This window comes from Ambystoma mexicanum, chromosome 8, assembly GCF_040938575.1.
Source record: "Ambystoma mexicanum isolate Mex_15411 chromosome 8, UKY_AmexF1_1, whole genome shotgun sequence".
NCBI lineage: Eukaryota > Metazoa > Chordata > Amphibia > Caudata > Ambystomatidae > Ambystoma > Ambystoma mexicanum.
The window spans coordinates 1,022,661,348-1,022,682,669 of record NC_090929.1 but is presented as its reverse complement, the minus strand read 5'-3'; the positions used below and the strand labels follow the sequence as shown (position 1 = coordinate 1,022,682,669).

Here is a 21,322-nt window from a genome sequence, read left to right as displayed (position 1 = left end):
TCCCATAATCCAGTCGGGACAGAATCGTGGCTCTAGCGATGGTGGCGCTACTTTTGGCGTTGAGATATGTCCTAATACGGTGTATTAATTTCTGGTAGTATTGGCAATTCCTTTTAAGGTATGAAACCTGTGCATCTGCACCTAGCGAGGATTGCAGGTATATGCCAAGTGTTTTCACTTTGCTTGAGACCATAATGCTGGAGTCTTTGATGTTGAATAATGAATAAACTGGGCCTAGATTGGATAAGGCTTTTGTAGATCCAAATGTCATAAGTTCTGTTTTTGAACCATTCAGACACATCCAGTGGGCCTTCATCCAGCTTTCTAGGGTATTATAGATAGCTGACAGTCTGTTGTCTGTAGCGTGGTCTCCGCTGAGTTCTATAATCAGCTGTGTATCATCTGCGAAGTTGGTAAAGTAAATTCCCAACTGTGAGAGGAGGGCGCAGAGGCAGCGAATATATAGATTAAATAGAGGGGAGAAGCTGGCACCTTGTGGGACGCCGCAATCCACAGGGTTCGTACTAGAGGAATGTCCACCCCAGGTGATTTTAGATTCTGTCCTCCACAAAGGAGGATATCCAATCGATGGCTTCCTTGGCACAGTTTCCTGCTTTTCCCAGGGCCTCACGGAGCTTCCCGTGATCTAATAAATCGAATGCTGCCGAGAGGTCCAATAGAATAAGCAGGCCGGCCTTTCCTTTATCAAGGATTTCCAGCATTTTAGATTGAAGGTCGAGTAATGCTGATTACGTGCCGTGTGCACTTCTAAATCCTGATTGCTGGGGGTGTAGCAAGTCGTGCTTGTCCACGTACTCTGGTGCGTGGCTACTTTATCAAGAATCTTCAACAAAAAGTTGCAATTCGTGATAGGACGAAGATTGGCCCGATTTTGCTGGTCAAGGCCAGGCTTTTTAACCAATGGTGTAACTGTTACTGTTTCTAGACTGGTGGGAACAGTCCGGTCTCTAAAAGACGAATTTGTAATGCGGCAAAGAAAGGGTGAAAAAATGCCTGCGTTGTCTAGGCTAAATTTACGGGGCAGTATGTTTTCAGGGCATGAAGTGCAATTCATGTTGGAGAGAGTGTCTGACATGATTTCTGGTGTTATCGGTGTGAATTGGAATTTGGATACTTTAATTACGGGGTCAACCTTGTTATAAGTCAGTGGGGTGTCAATAAAATTGCAATTAAGATGGTGTCTCTAGCTTTTAGAATCTTTTGTGAGAATGCAGTTTGGACTTTTTCGCAGTCCGACATAGTTGGCTGGAAGGGAGGGGTGAGAGTAGGCGGCTTTTCAAAGGTTTTTAAAATTTGAAACAGCTTTCCCGTAGAGTTGGATGCACCTGTAATTTGCTCATTATAATAGTTTTTCTTTATTTCAATTACTTTATTTCTGTACAGGATGTCAGATTTCTTCCATTTGTCTTTATTGAGTTCTGTAGGAGTTTTAAGCCACTGTCTTTCGAGTTTCCTTTTGGCTATCTTAAGGGTGCCCAGTTCCGTAGTGCACCAACTTTGGTGATTAGAGTTGGGGCGCACTTGTTTGTTTTTCAGTGGGGCATTCTTATCTAGTGGCTCTTGGAAGTGGTTATTATAAAGTAGTGATAATAGTGTCGCAGGGATCATCATCTGTGGTTTTGTCCATGATGTATGAGATCCCCTGCGAGAGAATATCTGGCGTGATTTTCTTGAGGTTTCTACTCTGGATTTTTTTGGGTAAGTTGTCGAGATGGGTTTTTTTTGATTGACAGGGATAGTGTGGCTTCGATTTTGTAGTGATCACTCCAGATACAGGGCTGTGTGTTTGTTACTGTGAGGTCTACATTATTGGTAATAATCCAATCAAGTTGGTTGTTTGAATTGATGGTAGGACCATTATTGGCGATCGAGTAGCTAATGTTAGAGAGATTTTTTTCTAGGCTAATAGCCTCTTTGTCGATGGGGTTTCCCCTTCATCTATTTAGGTCGCCCAGGAGAAGTGTGCCTGAGTTCTTTCCTTTGAGATTGTTAAGAATATGGCAGAGGTCGTCATTAAAGTCCGATGTAAGTGATGGGGGTCTGTAGATTACAATGAAATTGATGCAATTGTGTTGGGAAGGGGTGAATTTGAGATGGAGAACTTCGCACCCCGGGCATTGAATGGGTGAAGTGAAAAGATGCATGTCTTGTCTGACTATTATGGCGACTCCGCCTCCCTTTCCTGTTGCCCTGTTTTCAAAGAAGATGCTAAAATTGGGGGGGGGGGGGGGGGGGGAACAGCTGTGCTAATGGTCGGACCGGTAGGTTCTTGTAGCCAGGTCTCGGTAAGGAAGAGGATATCTAGATTTTCTTCAAGGATATAATCGGGAACGTTTTGGCCATGTTTGTTAAGAGACCTTGTGTTAAGTAAAGCAATTTTAAGGACCTCTGGTTTAGAGGGAGTTTTAGGATGTTCTAGGATCACAGTCCCACTGTGACTTGAGGGTTGTGTAGCATCAGGGTGCGGCACTTCCCTAGAGTTGATGTAGTGCTTGACAAGTTTTTCATTCTCTAAGCGCTTTGCATCAGTGAGTAAGTGCAGGAAATTCGGGTATCCCATCTTTTACCTATGTTTGCTGATTGCGAAGAGCAGGAGACAGGCAGAGTGTCGGGCCAATTGCCGATGTCCGCCGGGACCGGCACCGTCTCAGAAGCGCCGGCGCTCAAGCGCCTGACGTTTCTTTTTCAGCAGCGCTAGTGCTGCTGGGTCTTGTAGTTCAAAGTAGTTTGCAGGTAAGTAAAAGGTTAATGCAGCAGTCACGCACACTTTGGCACACAATCCAAACAAGCATGGGCGTTACTAAAGCGTTCTGTTGAATGATGCTGAGCTTGCTGGAATGCTCAGTTGCATGAATTCACTTACAACACGTTATTAAAGTAATATAGCTAAATCTAGGTACAAGATGTTACACGCTAGCAACCAAGAAAAGTAGCAAGTCACGAAATGAACAAAATGCACAATTCAAGATTTTCAAAGCTAGCAGAATTTTTCAAGTTTTTCAAAGAAGGGGCGTAGCCTATGCTTCCGAGCCCTGACTAACCTAGAGGTAGAGGAATGGCGGGACCTACTCCGGGACCGAGACACCCCTCTGCCCCCCGGACCGACGACGATGCGGAGAGTCGCCCCTCGAATCGTCAGTCGAAAACCCTGTGGATCTCGACTTCCGAGGCTCGGCCATCTTACCAACAGAAAGCTTCTTCTTATGCCCCCGCAAGGCCTTTGACGTAAGTGACTGGCAGTCAACACAATCATCCGTGTCGTGGCCCTCACCGAGGCACCAGAGGCAGGCGTTGTGTGAGTCCGTCAACATCTTGGACCTGCAGTCCCGACACTTCTTAAAACCCATCCGCGGGGTGGAAGAAGCCGAAGACATCATGGATAATCTTCACAATGAACAGGTTTGAAGAACCGAAAGAACAGAACTCAGAAGGACCGAGGCGTGCCGAGATCTCCGAAGTGAACACGTTCGCGGAAAAAACAGAACTGAGGCTACGGGCGTCCTACTTATAACATCTGGTGACGTCAGCTTGATGGAGGCCCTCAAGGACAGCGTATCGACGTCATCGACGCAGGACGACGAAAGATTTTCCGAAGCAGCACAGCTGTGGTGATTACCGGTCATCGATATGGAATATGTTGGAGGACCCAATCCCCACGAAACCTACTTTTCAGTCATGTGGGCCACTGCTCCATGATTTCCATATAGTTAACATTTTGCAGGAGTCGGTTGGATTTTAAACTCCCTTGAAAACGCATTTACTCAATTTAAAAATAGGGAGTAAAATACGCCCACCTCAAACTCTGATCTGCAAACTCAAAATTTAGCAGGAAGGGAGACTGGTAACTTTCCACCGACAGGGACACCTTCCTTTGCATGTCAATCCACTTTCTCAGTGAAGGCCAAAACTCTATAAATTAGGTGAATGAACAGCAAACTATTCCCCCCCCACAGACTCGAGTGACCAAGGCTCCCCTTGTAACTTTGCTCAAGAGACACTTGCTGGTTTGTCTTATCTGCCTGCAGACTACTTGCGATGGGTCCTCCGCCAAGTCTCTCAGCCACAGAGTAATTGAATAAGTGTGGCATGAAGAAATCAGAAAACCAGAATATGGGATACATTACTCACCGTAATCGTATTTCTGATGCTTGTATCTGCTTAAATTCACATGCTGTGCATAGGCCGACATCTAGTGGAAGCTGCAGAGTATTACAGTTTGTTTTTCGAAACTCAAAAAGGGGCGTCGAACTAGGGCGTGCCAGTAATACTATCCCTAATGTGACGTCCACTGTACCCATGAACCCTCGCCCATGTAGGACCCTCCTGATTGTATTTTTCCTGACATTAGGTAGCATGAGGAGTAGCGGGAGTACAGAGTATACAAGCAGATAAGATAGATGAGATTACAAGCATCCATGCGCCATCTCTCAGAGGGGAGGAAGGGCAGGCGCATGTGAAACTAAGCAGACACAAGCATTACAAATACTATTACGGTGAGTAATGTATCCCTTCTGAGGCTTGCGGAATCTGCCTAGATCACATGCTGTGCATAGATTAGCGAGCAGTGTTAAAAGAAGGAGGTGGGATGCGAGAAGGGTCATGAGCGAACAAATGTCTTAGAACCGCTTGTCCCACTTGAGTATCTGTCTTGGAATGAGTGTCAATGCAGTAGTGCTGAGTAAACATGTGAATATAGCTCCATGTAGCTGCTTTTCAAATGGTGTCAAGGGGTAACATTTGCAATGAAAGCCATAGTGGCTCTAGTACCTCTTGTAGAGTGGTCCCTCGGCGTAAAAGGCAGTGTTTTATCTAAAAGGGAATAGCACAATTAGATACATCTGACTATCTGCCTAGAGATGGCATTCTTAGAGACACTATCTCCCTCGCTGCCTGGAGCTATGGAGACGAACAGTTGATCTGTCTTTCTTAGTGGCCTGGTCTTGTCTACATAGTAGAGGACTACCCTCCTCACATCTAGTGTGTGGAGTTTCTCCTCAGCAGAGCTTTGGGGTTCCTGGAAGAAGGCTGGTAGCTCAATACACTGGTTAACATGGAATTTGGAAATGAACTTAGGTGATAACCTAGGGCGAGTGTGTAAAACCAGTTTATCCTTATGAACAGTAAAGAAAGGATCCTGCACTGACTGAGCTTGAATTTCACTGACCCTTCTTATGGATGTGATGGCTACTAAGAAGGAAGTCTTGTAAGTCAAGTGTTTGAGCCCATGCACAAATCTAGTCTCAAAGGGGTGTCCCATGAGCTTAGCAAGTAACCACATTAAGGTCCCAACCTGGTGGTGGATTAGAAATTGGAGGGTGGCGTCTATTAACCCCTTCCATAAATGCTTTGACAACTGTCACTTTCCATCATGACACCTTATTATAGGAAGTGGTGTTGGCTGATAAAGCTGCCAGGTGCACTTTAAGTGAGTTAAACAATAAGCCTGCATCCAATAGGTGGAGCATATAGGTGACGACATTAGAAGGAGTACATTCAACAGGGTTGATTTGCTTATTCTGGCACCAAATAACAATTGTTTCGATTTGTCATAGTAACAGTGGCTTGGTGTTCGGTTTTCTTGACTCTTTCAAGATATCCATGCATCTCTGGGGTAATTTAAGATGTCCAAACTCTGACTTCAGGAGCCATGCTGAGGATGCACTGTTAGGCCCTCGTGCTGGGAGAGTAGGTTGTACCGGCACGGGAGTCTGATGGGGTCGCACATCACCAATTTGCGTAGGTGTGGGTACCACGGTTGTCTCAACCTAATAGGAGCAACTAGGATGAGCGTCATCGGTTCCCTGTGGATATTGTTGACCACCTTCCTCATCAGAGAGGTGGTGGAAAAGCATAGGCACACATCCCTGACCAATTTATCCATAGAGCGTTCCTCTTGGAGCCTGACTGGGGGAACCTGGATGCAAAGTCTGGGCATTGCCTGTGTTTGCTTGTGGCGAATAGGTCTATAGTGGGGAAACCCCACAGAGAAGAGGTCTCCTACAATTTCTTTGTGTAGTGTCCACTCGTGATCTTCTGGAAGGGGATCCCTGCTCAGAGCATCTGCTAGTGAGTTGAGATCCCCTGCAACATGTTGGGATGACAGGTATATCTTCCGTTTGAGTGCCCATCTCCAAATTTTCTGGGCAAGCTTGGACAGATATGGCGAACGAGTGCCCCCTTGTTTAAGTAAAAAATCACTGTCATGCTGTCTGTTAGGATCTGCACTGACAGGTTGGATAGGAGGGGTTTGAATGCCCGAAGCGCTCTGAAGACTGCCAGAAGTTCTAGCAGATAGATGTGGTTCTGAGCCACTGTGTGAGAAGAGAGACCCTGAGCTGTATGGTGCAGGTAGTGGGCTCCCCTCCCTACTAGGGAGGCGTCCATTGTGACAACGGCCTGCATCTCTGGATCGTAGAAGGGTTTCCCCTTCGTAAGATTCTCTCTTGTCCACCAGTGAAGACTCTGTACAAGTGTTGGCGAAACGACCCCTAGATCGCCCCACTGACCACTTGCTTGAGACCACTGTTTCATCAACCATTCCTGCATGGGTAGCAGGCGCGCGTGGCGAAACAGGTAAATGCAAGATGCCCTCATGCCTAGCAAACACATTGCTTTGCACACCCTTATTTGGCAACCAGCCTGATAGAGGAATTTGCAGCTACAGATTCCGAATTCTTTCCTCCGATGGAAAGGCTAACCCCTCTTGGGTGTTTAGGACAGCTCCTAGGAACTGTTTTGAGGTGCTTGGCACCAGGCTTGATTTTTTTCTCATTGATTGAGAAGCCCAATTGGAAGAGGAGGTTGATTGTTCTTTGGATGTTTAGTCTGCAAATTAAGGGAGTTTCCTCTGTGATGAGCCAGTCATCCAGGTAAGGGTACACTGGGATTGCCTCCCTGCGTAGGTGCGCACCCACCACCAGTACCTTGGTGAATACCCTTGGAGCTGAGGCTATTCCGAAAAGCAGCACCTTGAACTGGTAGTGCTGGTTTATTTTGAAACGCAAGAATCTTCTGTGCGCTGGAACATTGAAATATGAAAATAGGCATCTTTCATATCCAATGTTGCCATGTAATCCCCCTTTTTTAGTAGGGGGATTACCTCTTGGAGTGTAGTCATGCAGAATTTGTGTGGCTTGACATCATCGAGAAGGATTTTTTGGTGCTCCAACAAGTGTACCTTCTGTCTTGGAGGATGGTCGTGGGGGCGGTATAGTAGTTCTATACAGTATCCTGCGGACACTGTGGACAGCACCCATCTGTCCGAAGTGATCCCTTCCCATGCATCGGTGAAGGTGGAAATGTGCCCCCCCCTACTGGGGATGCATGGGAGGGGACCCGAAGCGGAACATCACTGTTTACTGGGTGGCGTACCACCTCTGGCGGGGCTGTCTCTACCTATAGTGCAGCCCCTGCGCTGGCCTCTGATGAACCCCTGTGATGTTTTGAACTGATTGTTGCCCAATGAGGTTCCTTGATTTTGGTAGTAGTTGGAACCCTTCTGGGAGCCTTGGCCGCGAAAGCAACGAAAATTATTATTTCCCCTCCGACCCGAGGGTTTACTTGTGAGTTGGCTGAGAGATTTTAGGGTCTGGTACTCCTCTTTAGCTGTCTTTAGTGCCTCTTCCACTGCCTTGCCGAATAGAACGTTCGGCTCTACCGGCATGTCAATAAGCGTGGCTTGGGTCTCGGGTTTGAACCCTGACTGTTTTAGCCAAGCATGGCGTTTTATTACTGTGCCTTCGGCTATCAATCTTCCAGCATTATCTGCTGCATAAAAATTTGTTTTAAGGATGCATCCAGATACAGACCTTCCATCTGATGCAAGCTGAGCCAACTGGCCTTTTAGTGGTTCAGGAACAGAGGCTACTAGAGCAGCTACTTGTTGCCACTGATGGCAGTTATAGCTTGCCAAAAGAGTGGTACTGTTAGCAATACGTGCCTGATAGGCTGACGTGGAGGCAACTTTCCTACCCAGAGTGTACATCTTTTTGCTCTCCTCATCGGGAGGTGCTTCGGAAGCAGCAAGTGGCGTACCTGCCCTCTTTCTGGGGGTTACTACCAGGGACCCCTAATGTACATGGGATTGGAGGGTGCAGCACGGAATAATTTTTCCACTTGTGGGTTCACTGCACGAGTAAGATTTGGGGTTACCAACGAGGGATCAATTCTACGCTGGATCGATTTTAATATCGGGATAGCCTGGGTAAGGGCTCTTGTCACCTAGGATTTCTTCTGCGAAATCTCCATCTTCTTGGACACCCTGTGTGTCTATCTGAAAATGAGCTGCTGCTTTAGCCAGTACCTCATTGAGGAGTGGCTGATTATCAATTGGTGAGTCATGCACCGGGGGGTCCTTAGGAATTGGACAATCAAGATTGTAGGCTTCCGCCTCATCCTCCTCCAGATCTTCTTCATCCCCATAAGAAACCCCTGTCTTGTCTTCCAGCATATGTGTTTCTGTCTCCCCTCCATATGACTCTGGATGTTAAGGTTCAATTAGCAAAGGGTCTGAAATCAAGCCCTGCGCCAGAACCTCAGAGCGGAGCCTTTTAGTAGGGGGTTGAGAGGCCTTGGACCCCGAAAGGGCGGAGGTAGATGGTCATAGAAGTCTGCCATAAATTACATCCTTCTCATTACCCTATCAATGTCTGCAGAATTCCATTCTTTTGAGCTAGGAATGACTACAGGATTTTCCTCTTCTTCCTACATGCCCATATCCTGAGCAGTGGGAGGAATAATCTTCTTGGTGACAGGGACAGGGATCTTGGATTTTCCTACAGATTTAGGGGCCTTTTGTTTTTCTTTTTGGACAAGGTGTTCTGAGGGGTTTTGATGTTGTTTATCCCCTTCCCATGACTAGAGGAATGTTTTCCAGAGCCCTTAGGGGCCCCCCAGGGATTTGACACCTCGCGTTCGGAGGTGGTACGAGATTGAGGTTTTGGAAGAGGGACGCCAAATCTCACTACTTGGGGAAAGAGGTCGGAATCGTGTTCTGACGACCGGCCCTCTAGGACTATTGGGAGTGTGGCGCCTTTTTCAACCATGCACAGTTGTTCTTTGTTGTGAGGCGATCGTGACCGGGAATGCCTAGAGGACACCGATTCGGTGGACAGCTCGCTCGGTGCCTTTTGTTGCTCATCGCTCGACACGCGTGTCGAGTCCCGGCCAGGGCTAATGTGCTTGGTGGAAATGGTGTGTGTTGCGCTTATGCCGCCGGGTGTTGTCCCCATAACTGGACCGCCGGCCAATCCTTCGAGGTCGGGGGCTTGCTTGTGGGTGTCTGACGTCATCCCTCTGCCCTCGCCGTCCGATATGGCAGCGTTACTGCCATCGCTGAACGATCCCTTGACGTCCATGGCCTCTAGCTGCCTGGCGTAGTGGGCCCAGTACTTCGAGAGGTCCTTGAGTATTTTGGGCTTGAAGAGCTTACATGGGATGGTCTCATGGGAGACACAGGTTACACGTATTGCGTTTGTCTACCCAGAGAAACTTCCTGTTACACTTCGGGCAGAATTTGAGAGGAGTACTCTCCTTATGTTACTAATTGGCAGCGGGCAGGTATATGTAGGAAATAAAGTGGGAAAAAGCTGTATGACCACACCCCACTCTCCTTACTTGTATAGTGCCGAGGCCACAGGCCTTCCGAGGCCCAAAGTCTGTCGTGGAGTCTCGACGGCTGGTTTCCTCGATCTTCACCAACGTCGAACTTCGGCGTAGTGTGGAAAAGAACGGGGAAGTTTGGTAATACATTTTTGGAAAATGGCTATAGCCAGGGGAACTCCGCAATATGCATACGACAGTATGGCCGAAAAAAAAAAATCTGAGGGTCCTACACGCGCGAGGGATCATGGGTACAGTGGACTTCACACTAGGGATAGTATTACTGGCACGCCCTAGTTCGAAGCCCTTTTTCAAGTTTCGAAAAACAAACTGTAATACTACGCAGCTTCCACTAGATGTCAGCCTATGCACAGCATGTGATCCAAGCAGATTGCACAAGCCTCAGAAATGTATATGTAAATATATGACTATGCACCCTCACAGTCATTGGTTGAGGTCCTATGAGAGTATTCATATTGCTAGCAATGGAGACCTTAAGGCCAAAGCAATACAGTGGCCCCATCCCTCAGACTGCCTCAATTGCCATCAGGAAGTACTGGGGCTTACTGGCAATCTCCTTTCCTCCTGTGGAGACTGAGTGACATTGTTGATCAGCAGGCAAGTTCCTTTAAAAGACCCCCAGGAAGCTACAGTACCTGTCATGACCACCACTAGTGGAGTAGTTTTGGGTGGTAGATGAAGGATACAACCCATCCTCTTATGGGTAGAGGACTATGTCTCAGCAATCAGTTCAGTCCTCATGGGCCAGTCCTTCTGACCCTAGTGTGACTCAGATCTAGAGATCCACACCCTCACTGACATTAATGAACATGTTGGAACAGAAAACTGGGCAACTGACCCCTTGCCCAGTAGCTAGCACTGGTAAATGTCGACTTGGGACAGAGTTGTTACAGCAGATATGCCTATGGGTCATTGGTCACACCTAGAAGACTGATGCTCTGCCATAGATGCCAACGATAGAGAATTATGTGACGCTGGAAAAATACATGGAGAGCAGGGACCATTGTAAGAAGGGACAGCACTGGCAGCAATTCGCTCCTCCAAGTTACCACACCTCACTGCCAGAAGATCCACCTTACCATGTAGCCTTTAAATAAATACCATTGTCATGAAAGTTGGTTAGCCAGCTTTCCAGGCACCTCACATGGCCAACTGATACATCAATCAATGCCTCTTCATCAGGCGGGCATTCAAGTATGCCCTGTCCTCATCTGCTTCGTCTGCAATTTTAGAACCTATGTATCGAAGTTGTTGCATTTGCTACTGCCATGAGGAGGGTTTTCTTTTGGGTCTGTTAAAACATGCATATTGAGAATCTTCTGAACATTTACCAGGGTGTGTTAGTAAAAGGTTTCAGAGCCCCTAAAGACTAAACAACTGTATTAAAATACTACACTATCATTTACCCAGTCAGTCTGTCCAGTACTACTCCCACTTAACTGGTTCCAGAAACTGCCAGGGCCTATACATGCTATACATATATAACCCAAAGCACCTCTCTTCAAAGGCAAGACTGAGCAATTGAAAGCTATACATGCAAGATTTTTTTTTTTTTTTTAAAGGTAAGATTTTATAACTTGACATGTTTTCAATAGTATCCGGAACCATTTCAGTATTGAACAAGGTAACATATCAATCGATCAACATCGTTCCCGCCCAAACCTCACCATGGGTGCATTCGGGCAAAAAGATTAAGTTCCAACAGATTATCAAGGAAAAACATTTTCTAGAGCATCTCAACCAGATTGAGGGCTCTTAATTGGACTGGGCATGTTGAAGCCTTTCTGCATAAAGTTTACAAACGGCGTCCAGACTCCCATGAAAGTTAAGAATTCCTGATATTGGCGGTGAGCTTTTCCATGGCAAAAACGTTCCATGATTTGTCCAACCACAGGGCTATAGACAGTGGTTCAGGTCTCCTCCAGAGACTAAGGATTGCCAGGTTGGCTGCCAGTATTAGATGTGCAAGTCGTTTAAAGTTGAACTATCGCGCAGCTCTTCCTTAGGGGGCCATTGTGGCCTAGAATGCAGAACAGAGGGTCCCCCGGAAACTCTACCCTCATCTCCTTCAGCTTGGACCTGGCAAGAAATCTCGTAGCCCTGAGGCATCCCCATATAATATGCAGCAACATGCCCTCCGCCCCCACAACCCCTCCAGCACATTTTTTAATTGATACGATAGCGCTTGCTAGAAGATCAATTCTAGGGGGTGGGAGTTTAACTTCCTGCAGGCCTGCCCCAGGTTGGTGGGGTGTAGGGGCCCAATGTCAAGCCTGCATGTATTTATAGCGGTCCCTCTCTAGAAGCCCCACATACTCTTGCATTCTTTGAAAGGTCTCATTTCCTCATTTGTAAAGAGGTCTCCCACCTTGCACAGCCCCTTATCCAGTCATTGCATGAAGCCCCTATCCATTTTACCCAGGGAGAAGTCACCATTATGGATTAACAGGGGATGGAAACGTGCAGGACCCAGACTTACTCAAATTATCCAAAGCCTCCAGAGAGGCCCTAGTGTTTGGGTGGATGTAGAGCACCTGTGCCCTCCCCCCATCTCGGCAGCCACAGACGAGTACCTATGTGGCACCCAGCCACTGCTTGCTAAATGGTCACTCAAATTTTCCCAGAGTCCTTGTACCCAGTCAATTAGTGGCCTGACATGGACTGCTTGATAATAATTAAAAAGCTCAGGGAAAAACAGCCCCACCCACCCAGGCCTTTTGGGGCCTATAGAGTGTGCGTATTGACCCTGGGAGAGCCTCCCCAAACCCCACAGAATCGTGGCAATAAAGTCTCCGAGCCACCTATGGTGCTTCGAGCGTCTGGCACAAATATGGACTGAAGAAGGTATAGAAATCTTGGGAGGACCCATTTTAAAGATGGGTATTCTGCCAAACCACAACAGGTGCTGCGAGCTCCAGCGATCCAAGTCTTTTTTTAACACTGTTCAGAGTACGGTAGTTCAGGTGATCTAGGTGTCACAAGATCTAGGTGTATATTAACCCCAAATATCTTAGTGGTTTGCTAGCTCAGGAATACAGGAATCTCTGTTTAATTGCAGTCTTCAGAAGAGGGGGGCTATTCAGCCCTGGTATCTCAGACGTATTGCTATTAACTTTAAATCCCAAGACAAGGCCATGGAGGCAGAGCTCGTCCTCAACAGCAGCGAGGGAGCTCTGAGGGTCGATAAAGGACAGAATAACATCATCCGCGAACAAATTGATCTTTTGCTGGGATTTCCCCGGAATTTATACCCGAGATTTGAGCGTTAGTCCTTAGGCGTGCTGCCAGGGGGCTCCATAACCAGGCAGAGCATCGTACCCCTACCAAAGCTCATCTTGGGGGTGAGAGCCCTGTTAACCAAAAGGGGCACCGTCGAGTATACATAGTTGGCCAAGATCATGTGGCACATTTTCCGGCCCATATTTTATATCTTTCAAGCACCCATCTGGGAAATCCCCACACCACCCTGGCGAAGGCTTTCTCAGCGTCTAGCGCCGATTTCTTCCCAACTTATCCACTAGGTGGAGAACCCGCCAAATGTTGTCTGTTGTGCATTATCCCCAGATGAAGCCCGACTAGTCAGGGCGTAAGAGAGGGCCTCAATCTCTCCAGCTGACTTGTGAGGATTTTGATGAATATTTTGGAGCCCACATTTAATAGAGAAATAGGCCTGTAACACTAGCACTGTTTGAGGTCCTTCCCCGGCTTGGGTATAATTACCACCTGAGCTTCCGTCAGAGTCTGGGAGGGCTCCCCCCTCCCTTATTGCGTTGAAACCTTCAGCAAAGTGTTTGGCCAGCAACAGGGTTAACCCCTTGTAGAACTGGGCAGTGAATCAGTCAGGGGCCGGGAGCCTTGTTTAACTTCCAGGGATCTAATTGCTTGAATGACTTTGTCCGGTTCTATCGTGGGATCCAGCAGAACTCTGCCCACCTGGGTGATTTGCTTCAGATCTGCACCGCTCAAATATATTATTTGGCTTTTGGTCTGCTAGAGGAATAGAGTATGCTGTAGAATTCATGAAATCATCCCTTTCTTTTCTCTTCTTACCCCCATTCGCTGCCCTGAGCGTCAATCAGGGTCGGTATAAAGAACGGCTGGTCTGCTGGCGTATCAGTTGCGCCAGCACCCTTCCCAGTATATTAAACCTGCTCAAAGTAGCATTGTCGCAATCAGTATAGAGCACGTTCTGCACTCTTTGTCCTGAGAAGCCTCAGTTGGCTTTTTGTCACAGTAAGTGCTTTAAGGTTTCTCTTAGTCGTGGTATCACTGTTACCTCTTATCCACCTCCTTCACTTCCTTTAGGAGCTGCTGCTCTTCTCGCCCTCTCAGACACTTCATTGCAGCCGAATTAGAAATAATATTACCTTGCATCACTGCCTTAAGCATGTAGTATCTGCACGGGCGTTGTTTTTAAAATATTCTCTGAACACTTCCTTGAGTTCCTGCAGGCAAACCGAATCCCTCAAGAACCTCGGGGGCAACCCCCATTGATGTTGCTGGCGACTTCCTCCCCCCAATCGCTAAGTCCCACTGCGCTATGGTCTGCTAAGGTCATCGGCTCTATCTCAGTGGAGTGAATCAGACTATACATCAACAGATCTGGTTAGTCTATTCTTGAGGCAATCAGGTGTCATGGGTGGTATATGCAAATGCCCTGTCCATGGGGTGTCTGATGAGCCATACATCAACCAGGTTGAGTTCCTGCAGCTGGTCTTAGTGTGCATAAGGCCACCCCTGCAGCAGTGTAGGTTGTGTGCGTCGATCTGTTGTGTCCCCCGTCCATGATCGTATTCATGCCCCCTAAACGCATAAAAGCTTCCTGACAGTGCCTAATATTTGAAACAAATGATTCCTGGGCGGTATTCGGGGCAAAGAATGCAAGGATAGTCGCTAGTTTCTCACACAGGGTTCCCACAGCCATTACAAATCTCCCATCGGCTCCCTTTCTGGTTTTTATGTGGACAAAGTTCAGGTCTTTGTGTATCAGAATTGCCACCACCACCCTCATGTTATCCGCTGATGCGCGGAACTGGTGGGGGTAGAGTTTATTGCGGATTTTAAATTGTTCTGTACCCAGCAGATGCATGTCTTGAAGAGTGGTGATCAGGTGTGTCCCTAGACACCTACGATCACCAAACAGCTGCATACGCTTATTCGGGAAGTTGAGACCCCAGCTGTTCAGTAAACAAATGTTAATTAACATGCTGTGGTCTTAAGTGTCATTCTCCCAAACAGGCATCTCTCATTCCATGGTAAAAATACTCCTTGCGCTGAGCCCTTCCAGCCCCAATCAGATACCCGCCCACCTCCCCATAGCATCACCCCAGCCCTCCCGAACACCCCACCCCAACAAGCTTCCACCCAGCATAATGCTTGCAGTGGAAGTTACATTCTTCCCTCCCCAAACCCCTGCTGGAAAAAAAAAAAAATACTACACATTCTAACATTTTAACTGGTGGCTGTGGCATTGCTTATAGTTAACTAAGTCGCCCATCATTGGGTCTCCTTCCAACAGCCAGTCCTCAGCCACTGTGGCAAATCTCTTTCCTGGGGGCCAGCGCCTCTGGTCACTGGTCAGCCCTTTTCTTTCCTCACCGAGCCTTGACCCATGCCACCAGATCAGGGTCTCTCTCTTTGGGGTATTGCCCTAGACTGGTCTGTTACCAGCATCTGCAGTTTGAACAGTTTTGCTCCTCCTTCAGGCGTGAAAATAGTATGAACCTTGTCGGACAACTTGAATTGCAGCCCAAAAGGGTAAGTCCACTTGTAGCTCAACTCCCGGCGTCGAAGTGCGTCTGTGATCAGCTTCTTCCTCTTTCTTTTTAGTAGTGTGTTCTGGGAGATGTCTTGGTAGATCTGGCCCATCGATTCCCGGCATTGGATCCTATTGATTTTCCTCACCTCCCACAGCACTGCCTCCTTGATCTTGTAGGTGTGGCACTTTACCACTGCATCCCTGGGAGGGCGTCTCACAGCCAATCCAGTGGGCCCCGTCGTTCTTGATCATGGCTCGCGCCTTGTCCGCCAATATTAGCTGAAAGAAGTGCCTGGCGCGCCTTCTATTTAGTCTCCTACGGCCCCCTCATTAAGGAACTTAATACATAGGTTCTCTTCTTGCTCTATTTTCCAGGTCATCACATTTGGCCCGTAGCATCTCAGTGTCTTCTTTAAGTGTGGCCATAGCTCCCTGCATTTCGCTTAACTCAGCCGACATGTCTGCCATCATCTGCTTATTCTGATCTACTCTGTCTCCAAGCGTCCCCATTTCCTTTTGGAGATCTAGAGCCGAGTCAGCCATCTCCTTACTGAGGTCTGCCATCTCGGAACGCAGGGACTCCTAGAGGTCTTTTCTGTAAGGTGTCCAAGGATCGGGTAATGAAATCTGGCATGAGCAGCGGGTTGTTGGGTGCCGGCTGTGCCGCTCCAACCGCATCTCCCTCCAACTGCTTCTTCGTCGACTGCGACAGGTAGGAATGGATGTCTGAGTTATTGACCTTCTTGCCCAAGTTTGACATCGCCTCAGAGCCCCCCGGGCATCTACAGAGGCCGGTCCTCTGCCTGTAGGTGGTGTTTACTTTTCTGGGTCTCCCTCTTCACAGGCAGTCACCGGCCAGTCCCCCCACTTGCGATGTTGCCTGGGCTCTGCAAGACCCGGTCGACTCCACACCAGTCTCGATTCCCCGGCAGCCGTTCGCTGGTAAGCTCCAAGTCACCTCTCAGCCTCTCCAATTCGAGTGCGCGCCCTTTCCAGGCCCCACTGCTCCTACCAGGGATGCTGTTCTGGGGGCTGTATTGCACGACGCGCTGGTCCGCTAAAATTGGTGGATTGCCTCTCGGGTGCAGGCCGGACCAGTCAGAGCGATGAAGGAGCAAGATAGCTAGGACACCGGGGGAGTGGGAGGACCCTGCCAGTCTGCACCCCTGGGGGCCACCACTCCATGATGCTTCCTAGTGCCTCCCTGGCCCATAGTTGCACTCCCTCCCCACCCATTCAGGCCATGTTGATGGTGGTGAGAGCCAGCTGGTCTGTTCTGCAGCATCACCCAGGAGCTGAGGTGTCCCCCACCCTCAAAGGCAGCCTTTTGTTGGTTGATGGTTGCGGTCAGATAGCCAATGCAGGAAGAAGGAAGGAAGAAGCATCTGCTGCCCAGATTGAGTCTCCTTGGAGCCGCATTGCACAGTTCATTCACATGGGGGAGAAGCCTTCCACTCTTACTGGTGTGTCAGGGCTGCACAGACAAGCAAGAGCCTCTCTGCAGCTAGACCGTCAGGAGGCCTGCCCCAGCGCCACAAGGAGCGGCTCTCGCTCTACTCAGCGGAACCCCATCAGTCGTAAGGGATGGTGCCGTTGCATCCTGCACTGCGAGGACACCGGGGTGCACCGGCTCAATTCCGGGACCGCCAGGTCGCAATTCGACGCCATGTTCTGGCCCACAGCTGCGCCGCTTTGTTGCAGCAGAGATCACCTTCAGGCCTCCGGCACATTTCCAAGGGGACCTCTTAGGAGCTACTACTGCAATTGCCCCCTCAGTTTCAGATGACTCCACCAGAATCAATTCATGGGCTGGTGGTTGACTAGGGTCGGAGGCAGCAGTCTCATCTCGCCGCCACCTTGGCCAACCCCACCTCAAGACCTTAGTATTTTATGTTGGGTTCTTCCTTCCTCCCTAGGGTGATGCAGAACCAGGAGCTTTACGAAATAAACTCCTCAAGTCCTGGAACCCAATTATGCACCTCTTACCAGAACTGAACCAACTGATCGCTTTAGGGTCCAGCCACAAACTCTCCTGTGAGATTCCACTCTCAGTCCCAAATGTTAAAAGCCAGTCAGTTTCACAACACTCATTGGTTAAATTTTCTGTCACTCACTGCTGGGTCCTCCGTTACATAACTCCCTAGCAACAGTACTGCCCCTTGAGGTGAGGAAAATGTTAACCTCACATTCCAGATATGCCGATGTTAGGCAGAAACCTGTGCAGTTCCCTCTGGAACCACTGCAAAAGATTTAAGACTACAGGTGTTTGGCAGTAAACCCACTTGGTAGCAGTCTGTACCACACAGATTCACTTGGTAGCTGTGGCTGAGCAGTCAGACTTCCCTCAAGAAGAGTTAGGCAGTATACAGAGTATTCACAATAGGTCAGGAGAACACAATAGAACAAGTAAACACTGACCAGGGCTTGGTGTAAAAGATATAATTATTTATTTAAAACCACATCTAGAAAAACACACAGGCACTAATAGTAAGCAATTCAAAAACACGGTCACTAAAAGATATACACTCCCTTAAAAGAATATTAGACAAGTCTTAAGTAAAGCCCCACTTATTTTCAGACAGCGGTGAGCGCTTTACGTAGATGGCACTCTAATAGTTCGTTTAAAAAAGGGAGAGAAAAGCAGAGAACAAGTTGAAACAGATTCCACTTTTACAAGAACATAACAAGAGAGGAAGGCAAAGTAAAACCGTGAATTCAGAGTCAGTAGGCCGGACCCGCTTTAAGGGGATCGAAACGAAATGTGTCCAAGGTCACACGGTTGCAGTGCACAAAAGTCTTGTAATGGTTCAAAAACGAGTTGGACCAAAGAAAGGGGGACCAGTTAGAGGGTCAAGGCGGCCAGCCCAGTCCAGAAGCTTAAGGAGTTATCATTACCTTGTAGCAATCTTTAGAAAGGGAGGCCTGGCGGACACGGTACCTTAAAGTGGCGAGAACACTCCAGCGGGGGCAGTTGTTCCTGGCAGCGGGTGCAAGTCGGTGCTTCGTCCGGGGGAAGAGAGGATCTCGTCGTGGAGGAAGACAGGAGTCTGTTGCACTGCCAGGGAAGAAACCAGCGGCGGAGTTTCTCAGGTACAAGGAGAGGTCCGTTGGTTCGCGGTTCAGTGGTGAGTGGCTATCCGGCCGCCGGGGTGCTTGGCACGGGCAGTTCGACCACAAACCGGTCTGGGGTGCGAAGAAAGAAAGGTAAACTGGTTGTGCCCACCAGTCAGGGGAAGAAGCCTCTCCAGCCGTGAGATCTGCTCTGTCGTCGGGAAGTGGTGAGTCGGTTCTGCAGGGCTCCACCGGTGGTGTTGTCGTGATAGGTCGGCTCAGCTTCTCCCTCGTCGGATTCTCAGGTCCTGTGGTGACTTCTGAAGTTTCAGTTCCCAAAGCCCTGCTTTTATGCAGCATACCCCCATTCACTCAGCCTAGCTGTCAATCAAACATGTTAAGTGGTTAGCCGGCCGGCTCACCACTTGGGCCAATCACACAAGAGTGCGACTTGAGTTACCAAGGTAACTCAGTCCAGGGTGTCTAAACCCCCTCCCACACCCCTTGTGGTACCCAGACAGTGGCACCACTTTTGGAGGCTTCTGTGGAGAAGCACGCCAAAAAGTGGAACAAAGGGCTCGACTTGGGTTGGAGTCACAGAAGATAACACAAACACCATTTTAGTATCGAGTCTTGGCAAAAAATACCAACCGGCGAATTAATATTAATTAAATAAACCGGCGGTATGTGCGAGGCTATGAGAATTAATTAAAGTTGGTAGCCTCGAACAATGGGAAAATCCCATAGGGAAATATTCGCGGTCGAATATAAAAAGTAGTTTCCACTGCCACCAGCCAAAACTCGATCAGGGGGGACGGAGACGTGTCCCCTCGACTAACAGACACCGGGGCAATCGAATTGCCCCGACCAGTACGTCCACAATATGATGGTTTGTACTGGTTTCTGTTAATAATTTGGGACTAGTTAAGCCAATGGTGACTTTACATGCCCTGGGAGACAGTAGTCAGTCCCAGGGTATGGAGTCTATGGTGGGGTGTCACTATGACACCCCTGTGTTACTGCACGGAGGGTGCTGTGTAACGCACATAGTAAAAACACATGAGACCCTATGGAGTAAAGGACCCCATAGCCCAAAAACACATTACCAGTCAAAGGAATACCATGAATCATGTCCAAGAGTGGGAGGGAAAGAGTCTCACTCTTGGCAGGAGGAAAAGAAAACAAATCCAAAAATCCAGCAAAACTGCTGGGGGACTCACTAGGTTAGGAAATTCAGCCTAAAGAGAATTCTCCCCAACAGCCGACCATTGAAAGTCATTGTGTCATTGTAAACAAGTAGGAACAAGTAAACTCGACCCGTTCTCATTTAGCACATAGCTCCTTGGGAAGAATACTCCAGCAGGATATAGAACATACAGATTGTGGTTGACCAAAACATGAGCAAGGGGTTGGATATATACTGGGCTAGAAAATCTTCCTTGTTCTTCCCTTAAATGACTTTTATATTCAACCTTCCATTACGTTTATTAAATGCCAGCTCGCATCCAATTTCTTTTTAACAAACATCCACAGTTTGGAGTCTTCAGTGGGACGCAGACTATCTCTAGGCAGAGAAAGCAAGCAGTCCAGAACTGGATTACTTACATGGGGCACTAATTACCATGCTGCAATTAAAAAAACATTTTTTTTTAAAAAAGGATAACACATTAAACGATCTGAAGGCTATTCAGTATTCAATTTTCAGGGAGGATTGATTTTAGAAACTTCTGGTTGAAAGACCAATAAAAGAAAGGTATGCGACGTCACAGATCCCCATTCCTTTGTGTTAAACCACAAAACTACTTGAGATTTTAACTTGTGCAAAGGAAACCCACAAAGCCACCACACAAGAAATGCACAAGAGTTGTTTAACTGAAAGTAACAATTTCTCAGCAGGAGAAACCTTTCACTGTTCACTATCTGTTCAAATGCAACCCATTAATCAGAACGAATAACCATGCTTGAAAAATACGTTCCCCAAAAAGCACCAAAGGTAATGAGCAACGGACATGATCTTCACTTCATCAGCACCTACAAATGTGTGAGCAGATTAAGTCAATCTTTGAACTACTGGCTGTACATAGACTAGGTGAAGTCTTCTTACCGCAATGTAGTATACTTGTGCCTTCTCCACTAGTTTCCAGTTCTCCTCCAGGTCCAGGTGTTTCTCTTGGCTGTAGCAGTTGGCTGCAGCCAGGTTAGCCACAAGGGACCTAAAAAGATTTCAAAAAGACGTCACGCACATTCATAAGACTCTGGCATGCTTCTTAAATTCTAGCATAATATTAATTTCTAAGGCAGTTCACTACAGCTGAACAGCCACTTGCCCACAACTGTAAAGCATTAAAACGCAGGCCTCACAATTTGCACTTGCCACTAGTTCTTGGCAAAAGAGAATAGATTCTTGGTGAATAAGACAAGGTGTGCCATGTGCATGTGGAGAATTGAGGGGGCAAGTAGACTTCTTACAGCTGGCTAGTAGCTTGCAACTTGACATCTTGCCTCTGTTCAAAGGAAACAACTGGAAGGTATTAGAGTATAGTTCTAAATGTACCTACACAATTTACAACAATGGTTATTGGACAACACACTGCATCTTTCAGTTTGAGTAGTTACACCAAAACAGTGGCGGGCAGACTACCTGGTGCCCCACAGACAGTTCACATTTACACAAAAATTAAAGCAATTACAAATATATTGATAAGGAAAAAAGGAATGCTCCAAAATCGTTGTACAATTGTGAAAACGACATTCATACTAAAAACAAAATCGGACCAAAAAAAAAAAAGTCCGATTACATAGAGAAAGGTTTTTAGGATACTTGCACTGAACTAATGCCCAGCCTTTCATCCCCCCGTATATAGTCTGCTT

General features: G+C 47.6%; 1 protein-coding gene across 2 annotated transcripts in view; it reads right to left on the bottom strand.

Moving 5' to 3' along the window:
* The window catches only part of ADK (adenosine kinase), a 1,244,147-nt gene that overhangs the window by 425,353 nt on the left and 797,472 nt on the right, over positions 1-21,322 (bottom strand). For both annotated transcript variants that reach the window (XM_069610963.1, XM_069610964.1), the window contains exon 6: positions 20,556-20,664. In XM_069610963.1, coding sequence (XP_069467064.1) covers positions 20,556-20,664 — 109 coding nt within the window. The remainder of the gene's footprint in view (positions 1-20,555; positions 20,665-21,322) is intronic.